General features: G+C 37.4%; 1 protein-coding gene across 1 annotated transcript in view; it reads left to right on the top strand.

Annotated features, from left to right (window-relative positions):
- The window catches only part of FTCDNL1 (formiminotransferase cyclodeaminase N-terminal like), an 83,946-nt gene that overhangs the window by 19,853 nt on the left and 37,169 nt on the right, over positions 1-26,924 (top strand). Inside the window, exons 2-4 of the mRNA XM_019635641.1 lie at positions 22,377-22,500; positions 25,111-25,206; positions 26,436-26,588. Coding sequence (XP_019491186.1) covers positions 22,389-22,500; positions 25,111-25,206; positions 26,436-26,588 — 361 coding nt within the window. The 5' untranslated portion in view covers positions 22,377-22,388. The remainder of the gene's footprint in view (positions 1-22,376; positions 22,501-25,110; positions 25,207-26,435; positions 26,589-26,924) is intronic.

Raw genomic sequence — 26,924 nt, 5'->3', positions numbered from 1 at the left:
ATATAAGATATTTGCCTTTCTCTGTCTGACCTATTTCACTTGGCAACAAGGTCCATCCATGCTGTTGCAAATGGCAGGATTTTCTTATTTTCTTATGGCTTATTAATATTTGTGTGTGCTCACATGTGTGTGTGTATCCACATTTCATATATAGTACTTACTATATATATCCATCTTTTCTTTATCCATTCATCCATCAATGGACACTTAGGTTGCTTCTATATCTTGGCTTTTTGAAATAATACTGCACTGAACATGAGGTGCAGATATCTTTTCGAGTCAGTGTTTTTGTTTCCTTTGGATGAATACCCAGTAGTAGAATTGCTGGATCATATGATAGTTCCATTTTTAGTTCTTTTAGGAACTTCTGTACTGTTTTCCATAGTGGCTGCACTAATTTACATTTCCATCAATAGTACACAGGGTTCCCTTTCTTCACATCCTCACCAATGCTTGTTATTTTTTTGTCTTTTGGATAACAGCCATTCTAACAGATGTGAGGTGATTTTTCATTGTAGCTTTGATTTGCATTTCCCTGATGATTAGTGATGTGAACACCTTTTCATGTACCTGTTGGCTTTCTTTCTGTATGTCTTTGCTTTGGAAAAATATCTATTCACATTCTCTGCCCATTTTATAATTGGATTGTTTGTTTGTTTGTTTTGCTTTGAGTTGTATGAGTTGTTTAGATATTTTGGATGTTAGCCCCTCATCAGGTATATGATTTGCAGATATTTTCTGTAATTTAGTAAATTGCCTTTTCATTTTATTGATGGTTTCCTTTGCTGTGCAGAGGCTTTTAGTTTGACGTAATCCCACTTGTTTATTTTTGCTTTTGTTGACTTTGCTTTGGGTGTGAAGTTCAAAAAATCATCAAGACTGATCATCAAGGAACTTAGTGCCTAAGTTTTCTTCTAGGAGTTTCATGGTTCAGGTCTTACATTTAAGTTTTCAGTCCATTTTGAGTGGATTTTTGTGTAGGGTGTAAGCTAGTGATCCAGTTTTATTGTTTTCCTTATGGCTGTCCGATTTTCCCAACACCATTTATTGAAGAGACCATTTATTTCCCCATGGTACATTCTTGGCTCTTTTTTTCCACAAATTAATTAACCATATATGCCTGGGTCTGTTTCTGGGCTCCCTATTCTGTTCCATTGATCTATGTGTCTGTTTTTATGCCGGGGCCATACTATTTTGCCAAAGCTATTTTACCATCGCTTTGTAATATAGTTTGAAATGCGACAGCATGATGCCAACAGCTTTGTTCTTTTTTCTCAAGATTGCTTTGGCATGAGAGCCATGATATCACCTTTTTCTGATATTACCTTTTAACATAGAAAATGTATAATCAAACATAATTACAATAGAATTGAAAATTATGAATATGCTAACTGTCACAGAATAATAATCACATTCTAGTAATAAAAATTACAATGAAGTATTCTGGGTGGGACATGCCTCCTTTCTCCTTCTGCTACCTGGACTATAAATGCAAAATTGCAGTAGAGCAATAACCTTGAATCACAAATTGAAAACTGACTACTGAGGATGGTAAGAAAAGCCTGAGTCAGAATGTGTATTCATAATGCTGCCCCTGAACCACATTTTGGATTTTATATGAGAAAGAAACTTCTCTCTTATTTAAACACTGTAATTTGGGATTTTCTGTCTCTCACAGTTGAACCCAATCCTAACAGTAATTACTTCTGTTATATAAAGTTCTATCATGACAAATATTGATGGCTGTGAACTAATAAAGCTATATTTTGTATCATTTCAAAAACCTAAGTCAACAATGAGACTGTAGCATTTTAATGCAGTTAATAAATATGTTGCCATTTTTATAGCTTCTCAGTTACAGTTATTAAAGTCTGCTTTGTAGTTGGCAATCCAACGTAAGAATTGTTTGTAGGACACCAAATTTAAAATAAATTCAAGAGAAAAATGACATAAATACACTGTTAAAATAATTATGTCTGATTCCATGGTAACCTTTCAGAGAGAGCTTTGCTATGTCAAAAATAAAATTTGAGTTTTATAGGAAGAGTAGTAATACACTGAGACACCAGAGGGACTCTCTCTTTCCCAAAGTTCCCTACCGGTTTCTAGCTCTATTGCACTAAATCAAATGTCCCAAATCTGTATAACGTAATCTAGGACTTGAATGCAAAAATTATGTTGTAATATGGATAAAAATGAGGTTAATGATAGGAAATACGAACTCTTGGAGAAAGTTCAAGTATCAGCTAAGCTTGTCAAGGAATTACAGCTTATCATTATAATTGGTACTTAGACAAATGTCTTCTGAAGAATGAAGATGAAAATCCTGCACGCTCTATGCTAGAATTTGACCCACTGTACCAAATTCTGTTAGAGCAGAATTTATTCCCAAGGTTTAAATATTGTTTTTTGTGGGGTTTTTTTTTTTCATCTTGCCCTTCTGAGAGACAGCATCACATGTGTAGGAGGTGTTGTTTTTTCATCTATTTCCATTGTGTGTTTGGGGGGTTAGGGAGGTAAAGTAGGATTGGATTTGGGACCCTATAGAGAACAAGAAGAATCATAGTGTGATTTAAAAAGAAAAAAATTAATATTTTATAACTAAGGAAACACATTTTAAGGAATACCTCTCTTTCCTGTTCTTATTTTAAAATATAAGATACATTGAACAGGCCCAAGCAGGAAACTGAGAAGTAAACTTAATGACGGACCAAATTTCTGCATTTAGAATAGATACTGCTACTATTTTTCTAAATGTTCAGGTTTTTGTTTTTTTTTTTTAATAAATATAACTCTAATTTCATGAATTTAGTAAGTTAGACTTCCCACTTTTTAATTTAACATAAATTCAGTTAGGAATCTAAAAGGCATTCCCTGATTCTATTAGAGCTACTGCAAACCATCACAGGAGGATTCCATTTTAAGATCTCCCCTAGAACAAATTTAATGAAAGCTCAATTCTAATTCTCCTATCTAATGCCAGATGACCAAACTGACCCTGTTGGGATTTGATCCATTAACACAGTGATTTCTCACCCGAGATTTGGACCATTTAATAGTGCTTTAAGTACTCTTTCTTAGACTGCATTTCTAATGGGGAAACATAAAACAAGATTGTCCTTAAGCTATTTTACTTTGCCTTATAATGGTCTCTATTTCCTTTCATGAGACATTATCTTGATAAATTGCTGTTTTTATAGATCACTTTTTGCCTGGGAAGTATGTAATAGATCAGGCACTGAAGGTATTTGTTGGGGTTGAGATTTTGGCCACATTTTGTATAACCTCACTGTATGCTGTATCAATTCCCCACAATATTCCTGATTTTGCTCTTTGTTTCTAATTTGTATACTGGCTATTTTAGCAAATTACACTGGGTGGGTTCTCTCAACAATAAAGCACACTCTTTAGCTAAATTAAGGACTAAAAAGCATACAAGAATATTATCATACTCAGAAAAAGCCATAGAGGACTGAAACTCGGAAGGAAGGAAGGAAGGAAGGAAGAAAGGAAGGAAGGAAGGAAGGAAGGAAGGAAGGAAGGAAGGAAGGGAGGAAGGGAGGAAAAGAGAAAGAGAAAAGTCCTATAAGTCAGGTCACATTCCTTGAATTCAAATGTTAATTATTCCCAGTGAAAATTACCATGCTAATTGATTTATAGAGGTATGTTAGAATTTAAATCACTTACCTACATTCATCCCTAGAAATCTAGCAGTAGTTTAAAGAAAACTTACATGGTAATTTGTTTGTACTTATTACACTTGGAGGAGCACTTAAAAAGCACTACACATAAACAAAATACAAAGCAGGCACATCACTGTGGAGTACAAGTTCCTTAGAGTGACAATAACAATTAGTATAAAAAGAGCAATGTTGGCTCCACTGAGGACTACCATTTCCTCAAAAGCAAAGGAGCAATTTAGAGGAAAGCTATCAGAATTAGTCAACATATCAGTGAGTTGATTGTTAAATAATGCCCTGGACTGACTTTGAAATCACACATGGGTATAGCAATGTTACTGGCAAATGGTAAAGAAAAAAAATCTCTAAATTCATTTACATTTATCTGACCTTTTTTATCAAGTGAGGTTTTTTTTTTATCAAGAAGTCAAGAAAACACCTGTCCCGCTGTTAATATTTCTATAGTATTAGATTTATACCTCAAATAGAGAATTAAAAGGTCACTTTGTAATTATCAAGCAAGAATCTCAAATTCATATTTAAAAATAAAGTTAATGTCATACCCAAAGTCATGGAAAAATTTAGAAGTGGTGTTTAAAATAGAAATTTAGACTACTGACTTGAAATCCCATGCTCTGACCACCAGACCACACGCCTGCCCAAGGATACTTACATTTTTTACTGAGTTATTCTTCTTTGTAATTAGATGCAGTGATTAGAGTGTCTTTTGCATTACTCTGCATTTTTCTTTTAAGTCAGGGTTGTAAGCCACACAGGGCACTGTCCCTTACAAACTAAACAAGGGATTTTCAGTCTTGCAATACAATCTCTTGATATTTGTTTATAGGTTTCACACATCAAAAAAACAATGAAATCTGTAATTTTTCAAATTATAATCTTCTCATTCGCTAAGTTATGTGCCTATGAGAATTTGCAAATCTTTTGAAGAGAATGTAATCTTTATGCTTACAAAATGTAGGCTTTCATATTTGGGTACAATTACAAATCAAGGCCCTTTTTCCCCATAATAATCAGTTTCTCAAAGTTGTGGGTTTTCCTCATTTGAAAATAAATTAATGGGAATTTTAAAATATAATTCATCCAGTTATTAAATCTTTTCAGTCTTTAAAATTAGAATCCATTTGTATTCTCAGTCTCCAAAGAAGCAATGTCAGAAAATGCCTTGTAGCATATTACAATTTAATTTTTTTGATGGAGGAAATAAAAATAAACAACACCGAAAACCAGTTTAAATTTAAAAAGGGAGAAAACTTTTATGTGACTGCTTATTGTTTTACTTTTTCTCATGATAGGTATATATTGTGTGCTTAAATATTGAGTTTTTCTCTATCAAGTACCTGTTAAGAGAGAAGGTCAATTTTGGAACAGCAAAAATTCAAAGTACTACTGATGGCTTTCTAAAGGAATTCAAATTAGATAGTATTCAAGGTTGCAAAAACAATGGTAACTTCTACAGCTCTAAACATCCGTTTTTTAAATTAAAGATTGATATATAAAGGAACTAATTTTACATAATTATTCATTTTAAAATAATACAGCATAGTTACTAAATTATATGGTACTTTTGTGTAGAGACATACATATTTTCCAAATGCTGTCATGTAATTATTTAGAAATTTCATTCTCAAAACCATGAGTTTTGGACATGGGTTCCTTTTTTTCTATTAATACTTTATTTTGAGATGAAAATACAGTCATTCACATTTTTTCCAGATCTTCCTGGAGCAATCTTCAGGTTAGGGATTTGGGGGAGTGGGGTGGCTCTAGACATGTGTAAAACTTGTTAACCCTTATGTAAGAACATAGGCTTTTGGTGAGGATGTAGAGTTTCCCAGAGGGAAAATAAAGTGGAGTCAGGAACACCAATGCCCATACAAAGAGGTAGTCTTCCAAGCAGTGGTTGTGGTTTTATCAAAATTCTAGAAAATAAGCTTAGAGAGCAGGTTCTTTGTCGAATTTGCTCATTACTGTACTTCTGATGTCTAGAAGAACAAATATTAGTTAAATAAATGAGTGAATGAATGAATAAATGAATAGTGAGTTTTTAGGAAATAATCAGGAGTAAACTGAAGATAATCCCACTGACCTGTGACTGGTGTAGGAAGTATACACAGGAAGATATTTGAGCGAACAGAACAATGGTGGGGATCAGGGATTCTGGAGGGAAAATGGTCACTTGGGTAACCTGAACTTTTCCAAAGCAAGTCATGGAAAGACCACTGACCTAATAATACCAAAAACCTCCTCTTAAATTTATGGGTGAAATATGATAGTTGGGCTTTCCTTTAAAAGCATACTTTGAGGTATAGGGTGGAGGGAACAGGAAAAATAGATGGGGTATAAATGAAATAAAATTGGCTACATGTTGATAATTGTTGAAGCTAGGTGAATGGGATCCATTATACTCTTCTCTACATTTGTGTTTGGAATTTTTTATAAAAGTCAACAAACACACACCCCTCCTCTTAAGAGCTTGATGTAATAAACACTTACACTAGAAAGCCCTTCTTATAATACATAAAGAAACATTTTTAAAAGATTTGTCTTCATGACAAAAAATGACTTTTAGCTCTCATTGCAACAATTTATGATAGAAATCCTTATCCTATCACTGATTTCAGGTTTTAATAATCTTAGGGGAAAGCTAAGGAGGTATGTCTAGACTTATCTTGACCCAAAGCCGAAGTTACCCTCAGCACATCTTCATACTCACTTGGATGAAGGCTGATGGATTGAAGGAGCTTATTGGAAAGGTAGCCAAATAACCAAGGTAACCTTGACATTCCACCTGCTGCTGGCCAACTGCAGAAAAACCTTAGGGGTAGCCCTCCCATCAGGTGCTGGAATTTACTACTTTATAATGCTTTTATGCGATTCTCTTGGGTTGATCATGAACCAGATTTATCTGTCAAATAAGATGAATCTCAGATTCTGGCCTAACAATCCTGTCTTAGTCCAATTAGCTGCTGTAACAAAATACCATAGCCTGGGTAGCTTAGAAACATCAGGAAGTTATTTCTTACAGTCCTGGTGGCTGGGATTCCGAGACCAGGGTGCCAGTGTGGCTGGGTTCTGGCGAGGGCCCTGTTCCAGGTTACAGACTGCAGACTTCCTTCTGCACCCTTTTATAAGGGTACCAATCCCATTCATGAGGGCTCCACCCTCATGACCTAATTAATTACTCCCCAGAGGCCCCACTTACTAATACCATCACCTTGGGTATTAGGTTTTCAACATACGGTTCGGGGGAGCGGAAGGGGACACAAACATTTGACCATAGAAAACCTTTAATGATTTTCTATTTCTCTTAAAATCTAATTCCTTAACAAGGGACACATGTAGGCCCTGGCCTCTTCAGAGGACTTTTTCAGGCCTTTTCCAGTTCAGTGACTTGTGATTTCATAAACAGCCTAATATAAAGTAACTTAGATACAGTAAGTTTCACTTCTCAGTTTACTTTTAGGCACCATCATAAGTGATGCGATGCATTCAAATAAGAGTTTGATGAGAGGTGATTTTTCTAGCCTGATCCGATGCTTTCCTACTGAAAGTATAGTTTCACTAACATTGATTTGCGAATGTTTAGCATGAAAGCTTTCATAAAAACGCTATATATTCTCGGTCCTAGAGGTCAGGAATGATCTCTCCACAGTACCTTCTTCATTTTCTCATAGCACCTAATAAATAACTGTTGCATAGTAGACCCAAATACGTCCTTTTATTTGTGTTTCCCCAAAAATAAGACCTAGCCAGAGAAGAAGCTCTAGCATGTTTCTCCAGGATATGGAGGACATGCACCCCACACATGAGGGTTTTATGACCTGTTTCAGGAGAAGGGTGCCTTTTCCACAAACTCCTTCAGCTTAAAATATTCAGTATGCCAAGGTGCCATATTTTGGCTCCTAAAATCATGCTATGGCTTATTTTCTGGCTAGGTCTTATTTTCAGGGAAACAGGGTATTACCATCACTGTCACCACACAGCCTGACATGAAAATAAATAATTCTAATATTTAATAGTGTTAAACTGAAAAATTTAAAGCCAATCTTATTACTGAATTAAGAAAACACACAATGATGTCAGTACTAAGACTGAAAAATCATTACTGTCACAGAGCAGTCAAAATTAAGTGAGGTGTTCACTTCAAATTGTATCTTAACTCTAGGATTCCTACATTAGATTGCAGTTTCCAGCTGACCCCTCAAATCTACTTACAAGAAAAGAAGTTTATAATTCAAATATTACAGGAAGAGTAAAACTAATTTTGACCTTGAGTCAAATTGATGCTAAATAGAGCTTATGGTTTTCTTTACTTTATAAGCTGTAATTGAAAATGCACTTTCCTTCATCTAAAAAACTATTCCACCCTGAAATTTTCAAACAAAAATAGTTTGCAGAAACATTGGCAAAAGACATGTTCAAAGGAAACTAACTAGTTTGAATTAGAAAGAGAGGGAGGAGAGAGATGGTGGGTTTTTTAAGAGAGATTATATTTTCAATACTTTGGGCACTCGATTCTAATTCCTGATGCTTTTAAAAAAAAAGTATTTCTCATTTAAAATTTAAAAGTATGTTAGTAATTTAAATGTGCTTAATTTGTACTTAAGATACAAATAACACAAATGTGTATAACTTCAAGAAAAAAATAATATGAAAATCTTTAAATATTAAACAGAAACAAAATTTTAATCAGTAAATGTCACAAAATTCTAAGGTATGTGGGTCCATATTGTGGCATTAATAAAGATATAGAACTATCTGAAATTTATTAACAAAAATATTTTGACTGATTATGTTTAGCAGAATATTTGATAATACAACTTTGTTTAATGCCAATATATAAATTATGTTGGTTGCCCTGAACACTGTTTGGTGTCATAGGTTAAATTTAAAACCATGCTTAACTTTGAGATTAACTGACTCATCATCTTTGCCACAACTATTGTCTAGTATTCAACATAAGACACGTCATGATTCTGGTTTTACAAAGTTAGTATATTATTATACTTCAGTAGGTGAGAGGTTAGTGTAGGGTAATAAGTTAGCCCAAAGTAGAAATGTTATCCCTTCTTCCTTCTTTCTGCTGCAGATTTCAGATCTTACACTCATCTTCTCAGTTCTAGTAAATCGATAACTTTTCTGTGTGTGTATGTGCATACATGTATACGTATTTGTGTGTGTGTGTGTGTGTGTATGTATATATATATACATACATATATACACATACATTCTCACACTCAAATACTTCTGATTCCAGGGAATATTGGACATAGACATTCATTACCAGGCCATGTTTGACCCAGGTAGCACAAAGGAGCCCACCAAAATGGTCTCAAATGTTTTTAGTTTACCTTTGAATTAAATTGGTCAAATACTGAAATGGTAGTTGCAGTAATGAAAACAGGAGATATCTGAATCACTGAGAGTGCCTATATATTGGACTAAGGTAGTTCATTTATCCGTTAAGTGACTATCCTCATGTTGAAGAGAGCATTCAGAGGTTCTTATTTGTTTCTAGGAAGAAATGATTCAATACAATAAAAGCAAAGGAACTGGAGAAGATCCAGGGAAGCACCACATCTTCCCAGAATGACTTTTGTGCTTGATCAGGCTAAAATGATAACGTTAGAATGATCAAGCCATTTCCTGAAGCAATTGCTCCCTTCCCCCACCCCGAAGCCCTATCAGATTAACCAAACCAAAATCAACTAAACCAAAACAAAACAATCATAAAATAAAGATAAAAATGGATTTCATAATTATTAAAATTATAATGGCCATTGTGAATATCCAAGTAGTGAGACCCAAACTTATTTTGATTTTGGAAAGCTTAGCACCTCAAGGAGTAAATGTCCTACAGTCCCTCTTCAGAAAAAGATTCTTGAAAGGATATATGATTATGGTGTGTAAAATGTGAAAGGTTCAGAGAATTGCAACCTACTCATATATTTCTGGATAGCAGAATTAGGAGCTCTCCTCTGAAATTTGAGGGAAATATTTAAAAGTAAAAAGAAATCTTTGGGCAGAGATGGTATATATGGAAAATAACTGATATTAAGAGAAGTTTAAAAACTTAACAGATAGTTCTTACATCCTTGATCAGAAGGAGGAGAAGTTAGAGATGATCTTGTTAGGTCCCCAAAAGGCAGGGCAACACTAGTCAAATCATCCACTGGAATATGAAAAGAGAATATGAAAGTTGGGCTGCGTTCCTCCCCAAGAGCACAATTTGTAGAATCTTAACCTATTAAGCCGGACATTAGAGAATACCTTGTCCAACTCCCTTCTATTATAGATACAGGAACTGAGGTGCAGAAAGCCTGAGTCATTTGTCCAATGTTATACACTTGGTGACAGGCTGGAATAAAAATATGGCTTCTGGATCGCTGGCCCAAAGCTCTTCCCACAATATTATATTAAGTAATCAGGGACCTCTCTAGATCCACTAAAAGTAAAAAATGTGTTATTCATAGAATTGATTGCCTTCTTACAGAGGTAATGTGAGTTAAAGAGAGTTAAATGTCATTACAATTGTCATCTTGGTTGTGAGTTTTCATTGCTCTGATCCATCTGCTGGGGCTCCATTTTAAACCACACAGGCTGGAAAGCAGTCCATTGTCGTGTAGCATAAAATAGTTCCTTTGGAGTCAAAACAATTATGTGATAGTTCCTGCAGAAAAGTTTGCTTTTTAACAATCTTGCCTTCTCCCATCTCCTAAAGTAATGATACCTTATCTTAGAGAAGATGGAGCTTGGATTCAAATTGCCCTGGGCTGAACTCGGTTGGCATTTCTCAGTGTTTCCATTTGAAGAGATGAACAAAGGAGATGCCCAAGGAATAAAATCTTTTAGTAAATGGCTATGCTAGGTTTATCTCATGGAGAAGAAAAGGAATTTGTGTACTGGGGTGGGAAAAACAAATAAAAATTAAAACCAATTAAACATTTTGTCTATAAAATTAGATTTTAGTTATATCCATTAGTAGAAATGATTGTTTCATAACTGTAATTCCATGTAGGCTCTCTGTACTGACTGCCCTTAGCATTTGATGCTCCTGGTAGTTTGTGCTGAATATTTTCTTTTAAGTCAGAAACAAAAACTAACATGTTTGAAACAGAGGAAAAAATGTCAGATCTATTATGTTTTACATCATCTCCTTCCCATTCCACTCTTCTTTTAGATTTTGAGCAGAGGTGTATAAATACATATTTAAGCTGAATGTTAAACAGCTTAGTATTATATCAACAACTTTCAGAGGCTGAAGATAGATATCATGATAGAATGAATTTCTTAGATATAAGAAACATGAAATGTAATTGCAATTACATTCTTACAATAAAAAAATCTCAGTAGTTAAAAATTTTTTAGATATCATAGTACAAGAACAAATATTCAGTTTATTGTTAATCTATTTCGCTATTTCTCAATTTAACAATTTAAAGATTCTTGTTTTCTATATAAGATTGTCAGCTTTCACAATCTCCCCTAATTTTGCAATACTTTGCTCTTCCAATCTTCTAGCAAATAAGGAAATTTTAATTCAAAGTTATATCTATACATACAAAGTGAAGGTTCAAGTGTTAACCAGCACATTAGAATGGTCTTCCTTGTTGGCATTTTGCCCCTGTTTGCTGACTGTTCATGATGCAGATGTGATGATGACATAGGTGTGTGGCTGTTTGACTTTCCAAAGGCAAAGGGGAGGCTGTACTTGAGGCCAAATAGAAATCTTGGCCACATACCAAAATCAAAGTCAAACTTTGCTAAGTCCTAATTCTGAGTATGGTAGGACGTTTAAATAAGCAAAGAATATCCACATTTTTTAGATTCTGTTATTTTCCTCCTTTTCTGGAGAAATAACTAGACATTTTAGCTGAAATCAATGAATTCCTCTAAAATCCACAAGATGGTGCTATGAAGTGGTGTTTAAACATTTTTAAAGAACCACATGCCTTCTAGGAGCAATGTTTAGGCAGGGCCAAATAAGCACCATTTAATAAAATTGACCACAGATAAATGCTATTTTAAAACAGCAATATAAGCCAGATTGGTTGATATAAGGAAGGCATACCTTTGCTCCTAATATTGCTTCTTAATACTTAATCCCATAAATTATACTTCTGTTAACTTTGTTATTGGTCTCAGGTTTTAAGAATATTTTGTGAGGTGACTAAGAGTTGAACTTGGACCTCAGCAGGGCTGTCATAACGGGAAAAGTATGGGACCGAAACGGAGACCAGAGTTCAAATCTCTGAGCTCCACCTGAATTGCTGCATCCAGCCATGCTTCCATCTGTTGCTCCCAACCCAGGGTGATTTGGCCCCGGGGGGACACTTGGCAATGTCTGAGGACATTTTTGATTGTCACAACTGGTGACAGGGTGGGGGAGACTGCTACTGGCATCTAGTGGACAGAGGTCAGGGATGCTGCTAGTGCACAGGACAGCTTCCACAGCAAAGCATCACCCTGCCCAAGACGCCAGTGGTGCTGAGGTTGAGAAACGTGACTTACTTGTTCACTCCTTTGTTGGTTTGTCTGTTCATTTATGAATTAGTTCACATACTCATTCACTTATGCACATATCTACCCATCAGTTCATTAATTCATTCCTTCAGCAGATTTTTTCACCAAGCGTCTACTATGACTCAAAACTGGACTAAGCTCTAGGGACTGCAAAGACAAGAATGATCCTATTCCTGTTCAATCCAACTAGGGAGAGAGACACTTATGAAACAATATAATAATACGCTATCAGTGTTTCAGGGGTAAGCATAAGAAAACACATAAAAGAGTGTGATGAATTCTTAGAGAAGAGGACTGAATTCAGGAAGGCTTCACAGAGATGGAGGTTGTTAGGGGGGTGGAGGGTGGTCATAGAATGAAATCTTGAGCAAAGCACAAGCAAAGCCAGAGATATAAATAATAGACCAAAGTGTTTGGTGAGCAGTATATTGTAGTGGTATGAGACTAGAGTGAGGAGGAAGGTGGGGAAAAGGAAAGGAGAAAACCTTTAAAAAGTAGAATGGGGCCCCAGTGGGAAGGGCCTTGGACTTCATCCTCCAGGCATTTAAAATGTAAGATAGAAGAATCACATTAGACATGGCGGCAATGCTTAACCTCTTTAGGCCTGAATTTCACACCCTTAAAGTATTCGATGAGATACATTTCAGGTTTCCTTTTAAAGCTATTTTTTTGTGGTTATAAAGTCAATCTATTAGATATATTAAATACTGTGTATTCTTAGATTTCTATTGCAACTATCAATAAAGATCATAATATCTATAAAGAAAAATATCTTTTTATATGCAAATGTGTTGTCACAGGTATTTACTTTCATTATAGAGAATAAAATGTAGTATATTCCTATTAATATATTTGGTGTTCGTTTTAAGGCTAGAATAGTTAAGAAGATCAGGTTATTCTGCAGAATACACAGTATTCCTATTGGTTTATCCCTATGTCAACAACTACTTTAGGCTGCATCCGGGATAAATTTTTGAAATATTTGTTTCCTCAACCTTCTCTACTATTTGTACTTTTATCAATGTTTTAAACAATTTAATTAGATTTGAGTAGCTTAACATATGCTTTATAATTTGAATGATTACTTAAAAAATATTAGTTTTAAGAGAACTGAAACAATGGAGTCTTTTAGGTCTTACCTTAATAAGTGAAGGAAACCTAACGATTAACAATTCTTAGGATTTTATTTGAGTAACATTAGTAGGTATCAAGTGAATTTTGATATAATTTGACTGCGATTTACAAAATGTATTTTTAGTGTATATTTTTCATTTAATATTCTTATACTTGTAATTTAAAATTAGCTTTAAATTATGGGTAGTTGAAACCACTACTACAGACCAGTTCTGTTGTCATTCAGAATTTAAGCCCAGAGATCAAATGGCATAACATGAGATAAAAGAAAAAAATTGGATGGGGATTTCATAAAAGAAAAATGGGCCCCATATCTAAATTAAAAAAAATAATAACAGCAACAACAAAAACAAACAAACGAACAAACAAAAAACCCCCAGAAATCTCCTATGAGGAACACTTCCATCGTTTTGTCCCAAAAAGGGAAATGAAAATACTCATGTTAAAAGTGACAGAGACACTGGGTAGGGCAGGGCCGTATTACAGCCTCCTGAACTGGGTGGTACAGTAACTAAGGCATTTTCATCCTTGCCTGTTGTCTGACTAAGATTGTCTATTTGATTGCATCTTTTTGAATCATTTTTTCTCCTTCCCCCAAATCTTTATCCTTCTGGTTTCTGTACCACATTTCCTCAAGTATTAATTAAAGCCTTTGATGGATCGTTTCAGATATGAATATCCATTCATATTTATTTTCCTCCACAAACATTATTATTAAAACCCATCCAATAATTTAAATAGTAGTGTGGATTTTCCACAGTGTTTGCATTTTGAGACAGCACCATGGACTAGTTTCAAGATAGAAGGTTAAATCTTCAAAAGATGATAACCTTGTATGGTATTATACAAAGGACTTCAAGCCCCAGAGCAGTGGTTGAACTAGTCGGTGGTTTGCAAAGGCACCTTAGGGTTCCCAGAGGGGCCACGGAAGAAGCAGTAGCGGCGGCAAGGTGCGGGATGCAGGACACCACCACCACCCACCCCTGCCCCACTTTTTCAAAAGCTCACCTTCCACCTCTATTGCCTGTTCATTCCAGATCAGACATTATTTGAGTAAAGGTTCCAAGGAGGTGCCAGATGATCTGAAGTCCCTCCTGACCTGAGCTTCTATAAATTTTTATTTTCAAAGTCTTTCCAAAAACACAGAACTTCAAGCTAAAAGGGTGGCCTAATAACTGAGAGGCTCAAGGTAGGGTAAAGAAAACATGAAAAACAACAGCACCTACCTCTTCCTAAGAAAGTAGACATCTTCTATTTAAATGTATATAAAAACACATTTAAAAAGTTAAATCCCTTCAAACACTGAGCTATACAGTAAAAGACAAATAAGCAGGAAAACCTTCACTCAGACCTTCAATTTGAAAGTCCTACAGAGACAGAACTTGGCGACCTGCCCAAGAGCAGAAATGTACCGTATTTGCCGGTGTATAAGACGACTGGGCGTATAAGATGACCCCCTAACATTTCCACCCAAAATACAGAGTTTGTTATATACTCGCCGTATAAGACTACCCCCTCTTCCGCACACCTTCCACACACCAAATAAAAGGTAAAACAATATCAGATTTGATTTGGCCCACTGAAGTGCAAACAAGCGTATTGTATTTCGTGTCACCACATAACCGTTTTGGCGATGTTGAGCCACCATGTCTGCTACATGTTTTTCGAGTTCTGGCCAGTGTGGGGTGCCTCTTCTTAATGCACACTTACCCCTTGGCATACTCTTTAATGCTTTCTCATTTGATTTCCAGTCCCGAACCATCTTTTCTGTTACTCCATATTGTCTTGCAGCAGCACAATTATTATTTTCCTTAGCAAAGTTTATAACTTTCAGTTTAAAATTTGCATCATACTTCTTTCTTTTGGCTGGTGCCATGATAGGGATGATAGGGGTTTGACTGGTCGACATTTTCTATGCTGTACTGTACAATGGTGCAGTATTGTGGTTGGCTGTTGGCTGTATACAAAGCCTGATTTGATTGGTCCCTGCTCCCTGTTTGCCCGCCCTGTCACTATAGCAGTCTGGTCCACCCTTGCATCAGCATCTCCCTGGGACCTCACTAGTGCGCAAGTGCGAGCTCTTCAACATTCTAACAGGCACCATGATAGCGCAAAATTGCGAATCTTCAATGCATATGTAAAGAAATATACGGTAACCCGAATTTACCACACTCGCAAAATCGCACACAGCCGAGCATACACCCAGCAGCGCTGCTGATGCCTGAACGGTATGTGGAATGAAGTGGGCGGGCATCGGGAGGCCACTATGGCATGGGGCAAGCACTATGGGCAGTCTATCTGAAGTGTACCTGGCGTATAAGACGACCCCCCACTTGGAGGCATATTTTTCAGGGCCAAAAAATCGTCTTATACGCCGGCAAATACAGTAACTCTTCAGAAGAGCTCCTTTTCAAAACGAGGGACAGCTCTGAACACAGTGAATTTGGACATGCTGATGTCACATGAATGCTTCTGGTCAGGGTCTCTGATTCCTGTGCATACAGGAGGTTATCCTCTTGGTGTCAATAAGAGTTGACATTCAGTGGCATATACATAGGACATCAAATAACAGCAACAGTACAGACGTGCCTACAAATGCACAAAGCATGACTGGACACTATTGGACTGTCACAAGGTGTATCACCTTTTTTAATGAAAATTGGCAGTTATCACCCACTGGTTGAAGTTTTCAAGTAAATATTTATTGATAAAACCTCATAACAACAAAAATTCATGTTACTTAGGGAAAACTGCTTTTAAACATGCCCAGCATTTTTCTGGATATAATAAGATACATTTTGTGAATTAAAATAGTGTAAACAAATAATCTTAATATAGCCTCATACGTTAAAACAAATTTTCAGCAAAAATTCCAAATCTATTTTAGGAATTGCTCTTCATCTGTAATATAACTAATAGCTATAAAACAAAACAAAACAAAACAAAACAACTTTGGAGCGAGGCACCAGGAGACACTTTATTCCACTAGGTGCCTGGATCCCATAACACAGGAATGCACACTGAATGACCACATGGAGAGTCTAAAAAGGCAAGGAATGAATTAAGGGGTGAGTAGGTCATAGGATTTTAACTTTTGGCCAGTCGCATAAGATATTTTGAGTGTGAAGGAATAGAATGCATAACAAGTGATTCCAATTTAAGCTAATAACTATGCTTACATTCTAGCCTACTGGTCTTTCATGGATAAAGAGATCAGCCTACTACAGGGGGAAGAATCCAACCCACGCGGTGTAAAGGGAAAGACATTTCCCAAATAGTAAGGTGGAAACAGGTTAATTCTGGAAATTTTGTGGGTTTTTTTTCTTCCTTCATTAAGACAAAAATGGCTAGAGATCATTTCCCATAATTAAGGCAGGAATGCATGTGCAACGGGGGTATTCCTGTTAGGTGCTGTAACTTCTTTCTGGACATCAAACTCCTTTTCTTCATTTAAAATAAATGAATAGCATAGCTTCCTCCACTCCAAACTAAAAATGGGAGCAGTGAAACCCATTTGCTATTTTAGAAAATGACTAATAGAACACATATTTCATAATATCACGTGATTCAAATAACTTAATACAAGTAATTAAAACCACTTCTGTACTTAACTTATCCTAAAATGACAATTAAAGTCACCTTTAAAATCTTTCATTTATCAGACCACATTTACATGAAAGAAATAAAATCTTTTCATGTTCCACGAGGAGGGAAGAAGGTAGAATTAAATCTGACACAGTGCCAGAATATGGTGAAAGTAAAATCTTCAAAGAAAAAAATTGCATTAGGAATTAGACTTCTGTCTTTCCAAGGGACATTCTCTACTCATGTTTCCTAGAACACAGGTAAATGCTATAATATGAAAATAGAAACCAGCCATAGCATTAATTGAAATGCTCTTTAAAACATTATTTCAAAATTTCATAGCAAAATAGGAAACTTTCTAATTACCATATTCCGAAATGTATAGGTAAATAGGTAATGAAATGTATTAGGTTGGTAAAGTGGACTCTTTTGCTTGTTTTAATAAGAGTTTGCCTTCTGGTAAGATAAGATGGCCAAATATCCTATATATGGAAGTCTAGGAAACTCTTGCACAGACTATAAATTATATGTATCCAGTACCCTGGAATTTCTATCCTTGACATTTCTGGTTTTGTTGCCCCTTTGGGGGGCCCGAAGAGAGGATGCAGGCAGGGCTGAGTGGTGCAGTTTCCTCTCCACCCTACAATCAGAAATGGGCTGGCACAAAAGGAACCACAACCACAGGGCAGGGATCAGGGGGAGGTGAGTGAGACTGAGTCCGGCAAGTGCAGGGGAGGAGCCTGTCGTTACTGAAAATCTTGTATTTTGTTCACCACGGATTTCTAATTTTGCATTAATTTTCAGTTTTTTAAGATATTGTATTACCTAGTTTTTTGGCATCCACTTAAATGTTGCTCCCAAGGGGAGTGCCTCCCTTTCTCACCCTAGCCCTGGCCCTGCTCAAGCAGCACCTGAGCTCTGGGTTCCAGGAGATCTGTGGAGCCACTCTAGAGCACAACCTTTCCATTTACTGCCTCAGCTCTGATGGGCCAGGGAAGACTCCTCCGAGAACTACGTTCTCTCCCTCCACTTGCAAAAATGAAATAAAGGGCACAGAAAAGTGTCCTCTTTGTCCCACCGGGAACCAATAGGAGTGCCAGGAAACAGTTGTCATTGATAGACCTGACACTGGGATGTTTATCTGTCTTCAGGTGCTTCTTTGTATGGGGACAGGAACCATAACAAAGAAACTAATACTCTGAATGTGGACTTAGCAGGAGAAACAAGGAGCCAGAGTAACACAGTCACCCGAAAGTATGAAAAATCCCTCCAAAGCATGCTAAGTGAAATAAAAATGAGAGGCTTGATGTACATACATTGTCAATATGACAAAAAGCTCTTTTAAATCATGAAATGGGCAGGATTACATGTGGTAGAGCTAAACTAACACCAAGGGCACATTTCCATTCTTGAAGAGAACAAAATAATGCTTTCAATCTTATGGCTAAACTTCTCATCAGACTTGCTGATATCTGTATCCTTGTCTTTTCCCAAAACACATGCTTACAGTTCCTAGGCAGCGCCAGATGCTGGCCCCTCCATAAAGAACGCTGAGGCCCTGCTTTCTCTCTAGTGGTGGTTGACATGAGTAGAGTGGAGAAAGGGATTAAGGTTTACTGAGTAACTCTCTGGTGTCGATGCTTTCTGAAACGTTATCTTACTTGATGCCCCGGCAGCCCTGTAAGGGAGAGATTCTCACAGGATTAGGAGATATGGGGAAGAAGTTTTAGTTCTGACAGTTGCTACAGCTAGAACCATGAAGCCTCTCCTTGTCAAACTTTCCTCTGGGGGGACATGATAAGATGTAATGTTGCTACTCTGTCTTTTGTTTTAACAAGTCATTTCATCATAGGATTGTTTGGAAAGGTGACACACAGGGCCTTCAGTTTCAGTGTCCTGCATGGAAGTCAACTTTGGACTCTGCCATACTTTTTGGAAGTTGGAGGCTAAGCTATATGAGTAAAAGCTCTCAAAAGAAGAGAAAGTTAGGGACATCAATCTGATTAAAAAGCTTTCAGAGTTATCTGCTGACATTAGATGGATATTGATTTTTAGGCATTACCATGGATGTGTATCTATTTTATTCATTTTTATGCAGATTCGGTAGGGAAAAAATACCTAAATATATATTTAACTTCATAGGATCCCGAAGCACTTTGAGGATTTAAACTGATAAGCCAACCTCAAAGGGACTGATGCTTGCAACTAAAACACAGACACCTCTGGGGTGAAATGTGGCAACAGTTTGACAGGCATAGCAGTAGCTTAGGCCAGAAAGGATTTATCCAATTAAAATTATGGGATGAATTTTGGCTGGCAGAATGTAATTACCAGCCTTGGAAGGGATCCAGGATCCTGAGGTTAACACCCCTCCTCTTGCCAACAACCCTCCTACCTGCCAACACTCCGAGATGGGGAAGGCTGGATCTGACACAATCGCACATAATACTGTTGTGACATCTAAGTACAATGATGATGATGTGAGAAGCATCATGAACCTGATTTTTTTTTAACACTCATTATGTTACTTATTTTTATGCCACATTAGGCTAGAAACCAAATGTCCACATAAATGTTAATTTCGTCAAATCTGTGTTTAAAAAGTATAATTAGAAAATAAAAAATAGATTTAAAAATTAATTTATTCCGTCAAAGTAGTTATTTAGTGATTATTTCAGTTTAGGAACGAAATTGGATCAAAATGGTGACATTTAATCATTGCTACATAAAAAAAGTAGGTCCTGATTTTTTTGGAAGAGAAATGTGTTCTCAAAGTTCACTGGCCTAGAAAAAAGGGGAATGCTTACTGCCTGGTTCATCGTGGTTGTACTTTGGCTAAGTGGGCATGTGCAAGTACTGCTTTGTCCCGGGGTGGATCCCATTCATATTTACAAGCACCAGCCAACAGTATTTCTCAGGAGAGAATTTTCCAAAGGGGTGTGTGTGTGTGAGTGTGTGTGGAAACCAGAGAAAGGAGCCCCCTGCTGGTGTATAATCAATGGGTAATGACCTCATCATTAGATTCTAATGCCCTTTTAGAAAGTCATTCATTTACGAGAATTGTGGGGAGTCCCAAGATGAAGCAGAGCAAGCGAGGAGGCAATTCTAAAAAGAACGTTAAGCTTTCCCAGACGCAGGCACGGGGTCTGTGCAGGGGCCGGGGCCGGGGTCAGCGGGAGACTTGCAGAGCCGGCTCTGCAGGCGCTCCGCGGGGCTGGAGCGCGCCCAGGGCGCCGGGAGGCGGGGCCGGCACCGGGAGCTGCGTGCCCGTCACGCGCGGCGATTCCGGCTGGTTGTCATCCTAGCCTGCCGCCCTTCCGCGCGCGCAGATCTACTGCTTTGCAAACCGCGGAGCGGCCGCAGGTTCGAGGCGAGCCCGGAGCAGCATCGCCGCTGGCCACCCCTCACTCCCGGGCCCCGCTGCCTGCAGACCCCACTCCCGGCGGGCCTCGTGGGGCGGCCGGGGAGTCCCCTGGGGTCCTCGCCGAGTTCCTTGGGTTACCCTTCGGCCCACGCGGCCCTGGAGCACTCTACCTCGGAACCGGGGTGGGGCCGCGAAGAGGGGGTCCCAGCCGCGAGCACACGCTGCCGTCTCTTCCGAGAGGCTCTTCGCGACCTTAAAAGTGGTAACGGTGGTGCGTGCGCAGGAGGCAGGTGACTGGGCAGAACCGTCGCGGCCTGCTCCCCCCGCACGGGCCCTGCGGGTGCCTCCTGTGACGAGGCGGGCTTTTGGTCTGTCTCCGGAAGTAACCGAACGGTGATTGAAGGAATGGGGGGACTAGGATCCACTCTCCCAAAAGTGTTTGGAGGGCTTGCTCCGGGTCACATTATTAGAGGAGGGAGAGAAATTCTTACCCTTTTTGCTAACTAGCCCGACTGCTTTTCAAAAAAAAAGTACTGCCGCTAACTTCAGCTTTTGCTGTGAAGGTAGATTTTCCTAACACCATCTTTGTGTGATTTAGCTGTCCACAGGGAATCAAAATGCGAAATGAGAAGATGAAACTAATCCTTTCTTTTGCACTGTTAGGGGTTGCCATAAACACCATTTGTTAAAAAGCATAATTATGTTGGGAAAGTGCCTGATGAGACAATTAAGCTACATAAACACGGAAAACAAATGAAAGCCAGAAGACGCCCACACCCCTGTGTAAAGCAATTTTTTGTTTACATGAAAACCAGAGGTCTGAGCTGCTTTATTACAACAATGTTATTAATGTCTAGAAAAACCTGATGACCGTAGTTTTATGAATTTTTGATGAGGATGGTCACAATGTGAAAACCTGAGCTAACCATGAATCCTCCTCACTCCCTTTAGGTTAAGATGATTTGGCCAAGGAACAATCCTAGTGACCGGAAGCGCCGGATTTACTTATTCATGGAGCACTGTTATTTGCACCACAGGACGTTTAGCTTAAACTCATAAGCTTAAAAGTTTATCTCAGTGTTGGACACCATTTACTGCTTGGGAGAACATTACTTGACACAAAATGACCCTCATCAAATATTTGTTGAATAGATTCATGAGGGCTACATTTATGGTTAGGTATATTTAAAAGAGGCCAAAATATAATGGTCTGATCTTGAAAAAAGGAATTCTTATTATTTTGAGATATTTAAATTTCTTCAGTTCATGATATCATTTGAGGTATTGGAAAGATGATAAGTTGAAAAATGCCATTCTAGAGTACTAAGGAGAATCAAAGCAACCCCTAAAACATGTGTAATTAATCCATTTTCAACGAAAGACTCAGTCACATTTTTGGTGTTATTGAGTAACATATCACAGTACATGTCAACTTTCAGTTCAAGGTACAGAGTCCTTTGAAAAGATTTTAAATTGCTTTAGAAACTTTGGAGATCAAAGTACAAGAGGAGCTTAATCAAATAGTTGTCACTTAAAGCCCCGAAATGAGTCCCTCTATTTGTTCATATAATCCCTTGGCATGGCCCATAGAGATACCTCCCCCACCAAACCCCCCCTTTTTTTTGCCAAAGGAATACTTTTTAAAAGAATGAGCATATTAAAGAATCTCCCTCATTCTTCTGTTTTTGCATTTCCCCAGTAAGTCTCATTTAACAAAAGGATCATGCTTATTTGTTAAATAGTGCAGACCTGGAAAAAAGGGGTAAGCTAAGGAAGAGATGTTTAAAAAGGAAATAACACTAATGGAAAAGTTTCCCTTACCAGGCTGAATAACTTGAAGAATATTTTCTAGTATTGTTACTATGTGCATGACCACATATCATGGTTACCTGGTTGAGTCAGCCTGAGGATTTTATCATTTAGATGTTTTCTAGGAATGAAAGAGTGAAGTGTTAATATTTTGAGCGACTGGTTTCCAAAGAGCTATGATTTTTTTTATGGTTAATGAACATGAAAATATGAATGAACTATAGAGACCGAAATGAAGGCTCGTTTTTCTCCTATTCTAGAAAAAAATCAGCATGTCTTCCTCCAGACCGGGGCTCCGTTTGGCTGCCTGTTTACTAAACATTTCAGAAGCCAGAAGAAAACACATTGTTGAGAACATAGCAAACGCAGCTCTTGGAAAAAATGGTAGGAACAACAGACAACTGAAGTGGATATGTAGTATTTTGATAATACATTAATTTTTGTACTCTGCAGACGGTATCTGTAGGACACTTTTTCTTCCTAGATTTCTAACCTGGCTCTTGGGCTGTCATAGCTTCTGCAGGACTCCAGGATACTGAGATAGATCAGTTACTCAGATGTGCATATATGTTCTCCAAATGGAGGCGTACGGTCAGCAGTTTTTCACATTGGAGAGTGAGTGTCTGAAATGTCCACTGTTCAGGACATTTACAGGCTCCTGAGGAGGCTATAGTTACATAAAGGTTTAACGTTCCCCTCATGGGCTGTTCATTTGATCATTAATAGGATGAACATAATTGTACGTTATGCTTTTTATTCGGCAGGTTACATAAAAAAATAAACTTGCCAAATACCCACTACTTTTCAAAGCACTCCTGCCAGCAAAGCCCATGCTATCATTACAGCATTATTATTTCTACTCCATTTTCTCCATGTAAAGACTCAGGCAATTGCAGTTAAGTGATGTGCTTAAGATCACTTAGCAATTCAGAAGACTGGAATTCAAGCCTGCTTACTCCTTGGGCCAGTATTTACTATGAGAGATACTACTCTTTTTTTTTTTAATCCTTATTAAAATGTTCATGCAATGATACACAATTCTAGGTATCATTTGCTTTTACACACACACACACACACACACACACACACACACACCCAAGTATTTACAGACTCACAGTCGTTTAAATAGAAAAGCTTTGTTAAATCAAGTATTTGGCAACAGGTGAGCATTAGGACTATACCCTTAAAGCATTTCTGACAGTATATTTTAATTTCGGATTGTCATTTTTTATTTGGTTACTGTTTTTCATGAGAAAGGAGTGTTTCCCTTAGCCCATTTCTAACGATGAGCACATTTAAGTTACTGTCTTGCAACTTTGCAGGAGCTGGAAATGTCTATGGAAATTCTTGATAATTGCTGATAAGAAAACTCCTCTGGAGTCAGTGTACAGCTGTGCTTTTGCAGTCTCTTTGTGGGAAGAGTGCGCTTGGGCCCCTCATTGTCAGACACAGTACATGTAATGGGATTGGGTTACCTGTCTCTGTGATTAAGTGAATGTGCAGAGACATTTGTGGAAGCCACACTGATGGATGCCTGGGTCTCAGCTCACAGTTTTTATCAGCTTATTAGTGGCAGCAGCTCAAATGGAATTATAGCTATTATACCCCATTACAAATACCAAACAATTTACTTCTGCTGAGATTCAGAGTGACAGCTCCTCCTGCCAGCACTAATGTTTTTTTTCTATATGCATGCTTAAGAAATTGCAGGAGAAAGTGTTTCATTCTTTCAGCAGTTGATTTAATTGAATCATATGAAACTGAGAATAAAAGCTTTTCAGAAGAAGATTTAGGATGAAAAAATAAAATCATCTCTTTTCTTTGAGGAGCTAGAAGAAATACATCAAAAAGGAGGTTGCATGATCTTGTTCTTGCTTCATCTTTTATAGTTATGAGAGTGCAGGGAAGGTAGCACTGGTTAAGAAAATGACCTATTGTTTTACAGATACTTTAAAGGCATTTATTTTTAAGTCAGTGGAGTAAAACCATGTCACCTATATTTTTTCTAATTATGTAATATGAAAACATTTAAATGGCCTAAAATGTCTTCGGTAAGAAACCTGAGTTATAAATTTTAGACCTACACCAGGGCAAGGCTGTATAGATGCTCATTTGGCCGTGAGTGAGTGACATAAGTTTATCTTTTCATGTTGTTAAAATTAATAACATAGGGCTGCTGTAAGCTCTGTAGTTCCTGCATGTAACTTATTTTTCCTCTCTTCTGAAAAGATTAATTGTTAAGCTGCCAGGGGATAGAGGACAAAGGTATAATAGCATAGCAAAAGCTTTAATTACCGCCTGAAAACTTTTGTCTTTCACTTTGAATTTCCTTTTGTAGGCTTAAGGGGGACTTTTAAGGGGCCTGAACCAGGCTTGTAAACTTCAAAAATAACTTTGGGGTTATATGTGGCTGCCATACAGGGTATGGTAGATTTCTCCTTTAGGTTACACATTCAAGTGAGTCACAGGCCACCAAAAGCTGGAAGTCGTTAACATCTGAAGGCTGTTGGTGGCCTCTGAAAAGGAGATGGTGGAGTCAGAACGTTTCTAATAGACAGGTGCATGCATCCCAGAAACCGCTGCTTCAGGCATTAATTGGCCTATCCTAGTTTTTTCAGATGTCAGATTTTGATCCAGACAGTTTGATTTCTGGGGTTGGGAAGGGAAAACTGATACAGCCTAGAAAATGAGATTGATAACGAACGGAATTTAGAGTGATATGATTTGGCAATTGAAAGAAGAGGCTACCATCTTAGACTGAGTTAAAAAGACACCAAAGCCTAGTGTCTGAGCTAAGCCATCTGGTTATATAGGAAGGTGCTGTAAGAAGTGGACGTTACTACCCACAAATGTTATGATTTAGCCAATGTCACTTCAAAGGTCACATCCCAGAATTTTTCTGTTAAACTAAATTTAATTGTATCAGAAGAAATAAAGTGTTAAGATTTCATCACAGAAAAACAATTCTTGCATTTATGTTTGTTTTCTTTACAGGGCAGAAACACCCTGAAGTATCAGTGCTCAATATATTTTCTGATCAAGACTACAACAGATCAGTCATAACAATAGCAGCTTCTATTGATGTGTTAGGTAAGATTTATGTTTCTTTCTTTACATATAGGCCTTTTGATGAAGGGGAGACTTCAGGTAGGCCTCCGTGCTCTTTAATCATTGATTTCCTGTGTAAACCTGAATATTCCGTTACATGGTCTACCTCAAAACTGCATTTCATCATTTTTCTGAACATGCACATCTCAAACATACCCCATTTCCTCTTCATTGAAATGAACCTCGAGGTCCAATATTTAATAACAGTCTTTCCCGGAGGATTATCAGATAGGCTTTGTGGTTAAGAAAAGCATCTTCAAGTGTTAACCTGTGAAGTAATAATGTTGAAGTCAGCCTTGATTTCACTAAGTTGGCATAGAATGGAACATGCTAAGCAGTTGTATTTTGGGTTGGGAGTCTGAAATGTTGAGTTGGTTCATGGGTTGAAATGAAATAGGTTCCATGTCTCATGTAAGGTTTGATGGGACAACTTGAATTTGAAGGATCATAATTGTTTAAACAAAAACCTGTATTATCTTAATATTGCTGAGAAACTTTAATATTGCTTAAAGGGTTCAAAATATTTTCAAATAAACTTTATTTCAACTTAGCAGATTGTCTTTTTTCAGAAGGTGTGTTTGTTTGGAGACCGAATTGTTGACTGATAACTTCCAGCAAACACAGGACAAATTATCTTTAATGTTGATCGTTAAGATGTAAAGCCTGCTTTTTTGTTGTTTATCTGTCTTGTTAAAATGGTCATACAGTACTGCTAATGAAAACTCAGAGTAATAACATTAAACTCTTAGGTGTCTATAATAGTATTTAGTTATAACAATTGAATGAAAAATCTAGTTACTGGAAAGAGCAAAACTAAAATAAATACTTATGCTTTTAAAAATGTATGTTTGTTTGTATATTTTAATGTAAACTCATAAAACATTCTAAAAATAACAAGGAATTTTATCAGATTCATTTGATAAAATTGAAAAAATTAAAGTAACCAATTAAAAAAAATTATAAACATTGCATAATTCCTCCACTTTGGGGAATAAAGAACTGGAAGAACTGTGAAACTTTATGTCAGTTGGGAGGTGGGGCAAGGGGAAATGTTGGGTCTTTTATTTTTCTTTACTTTGGTTGAAAAAACAATCTTCTTATACAGATTACAAAAGAAAAACAACTAGTGGGACAATAAAATATAGCTGCTTCTTTAGCTGTGTTTGAAAGTTTAGTGATTGTTTTTTTTTTTACAATTTTACCTTTCTAAGGCAATTCTGTTCTGGCTGCCTGCTTGGAGGCCTTCCAGTCTATCGATATGCAGGTTCAGGAGGGAATCCATCCTTGCTTGGGAGCAGTGGACCTGGTTCCCATTTACCCTCTCACTGATGTTGGAGTGGAAGAGTGCGGAGCTGTGGCCAGAAGTAAGAGAAAGTTTGGGGTAGCGTGTTATCTCCTAATGGAAACCATTTTTACAAATCAGAACAGGTTGTGACAACATAGGTGCTCCTCCACTCCCTGGGTCAAGTTGATCTTAACCCTACCAGACCGCTGTACCGATTTTTTGGTAATTTCTAATCATATCTAATCATATCTGTGTTGTGTGCATGGAAAAGCACTCCAGGTACAACAAGCAAAATCCTGGAGTGCCTTATAAAGACAATCCATGCAAGAAGGTGAAGAGCAACATCTGGTGCTCACTTTGCAAGAAGTACCTCTGTGCGAAACAAGGCTCATCCTGCTGGGTGGATTGGCACACA

Source organism: Hipposideros armiger, unplaced genomic scaffold, assembly GCF_001890085.2.
Source record: "Hipposideros armiger isolate ML-2016 unplaced genomic scaffold, ASM189008v1 scaffold_23, whole genome shotgun sequence".
NCBI classification, from domain to species: Eukaryota; Metazoa; Chordata; class Mammalia; order Chiroptera; family Hipposideridae; genus Hipposideros; species Hipposideros armiger.
This window is presented reverse-complemented; position numbering and strand designations above follow the sequence as displayed.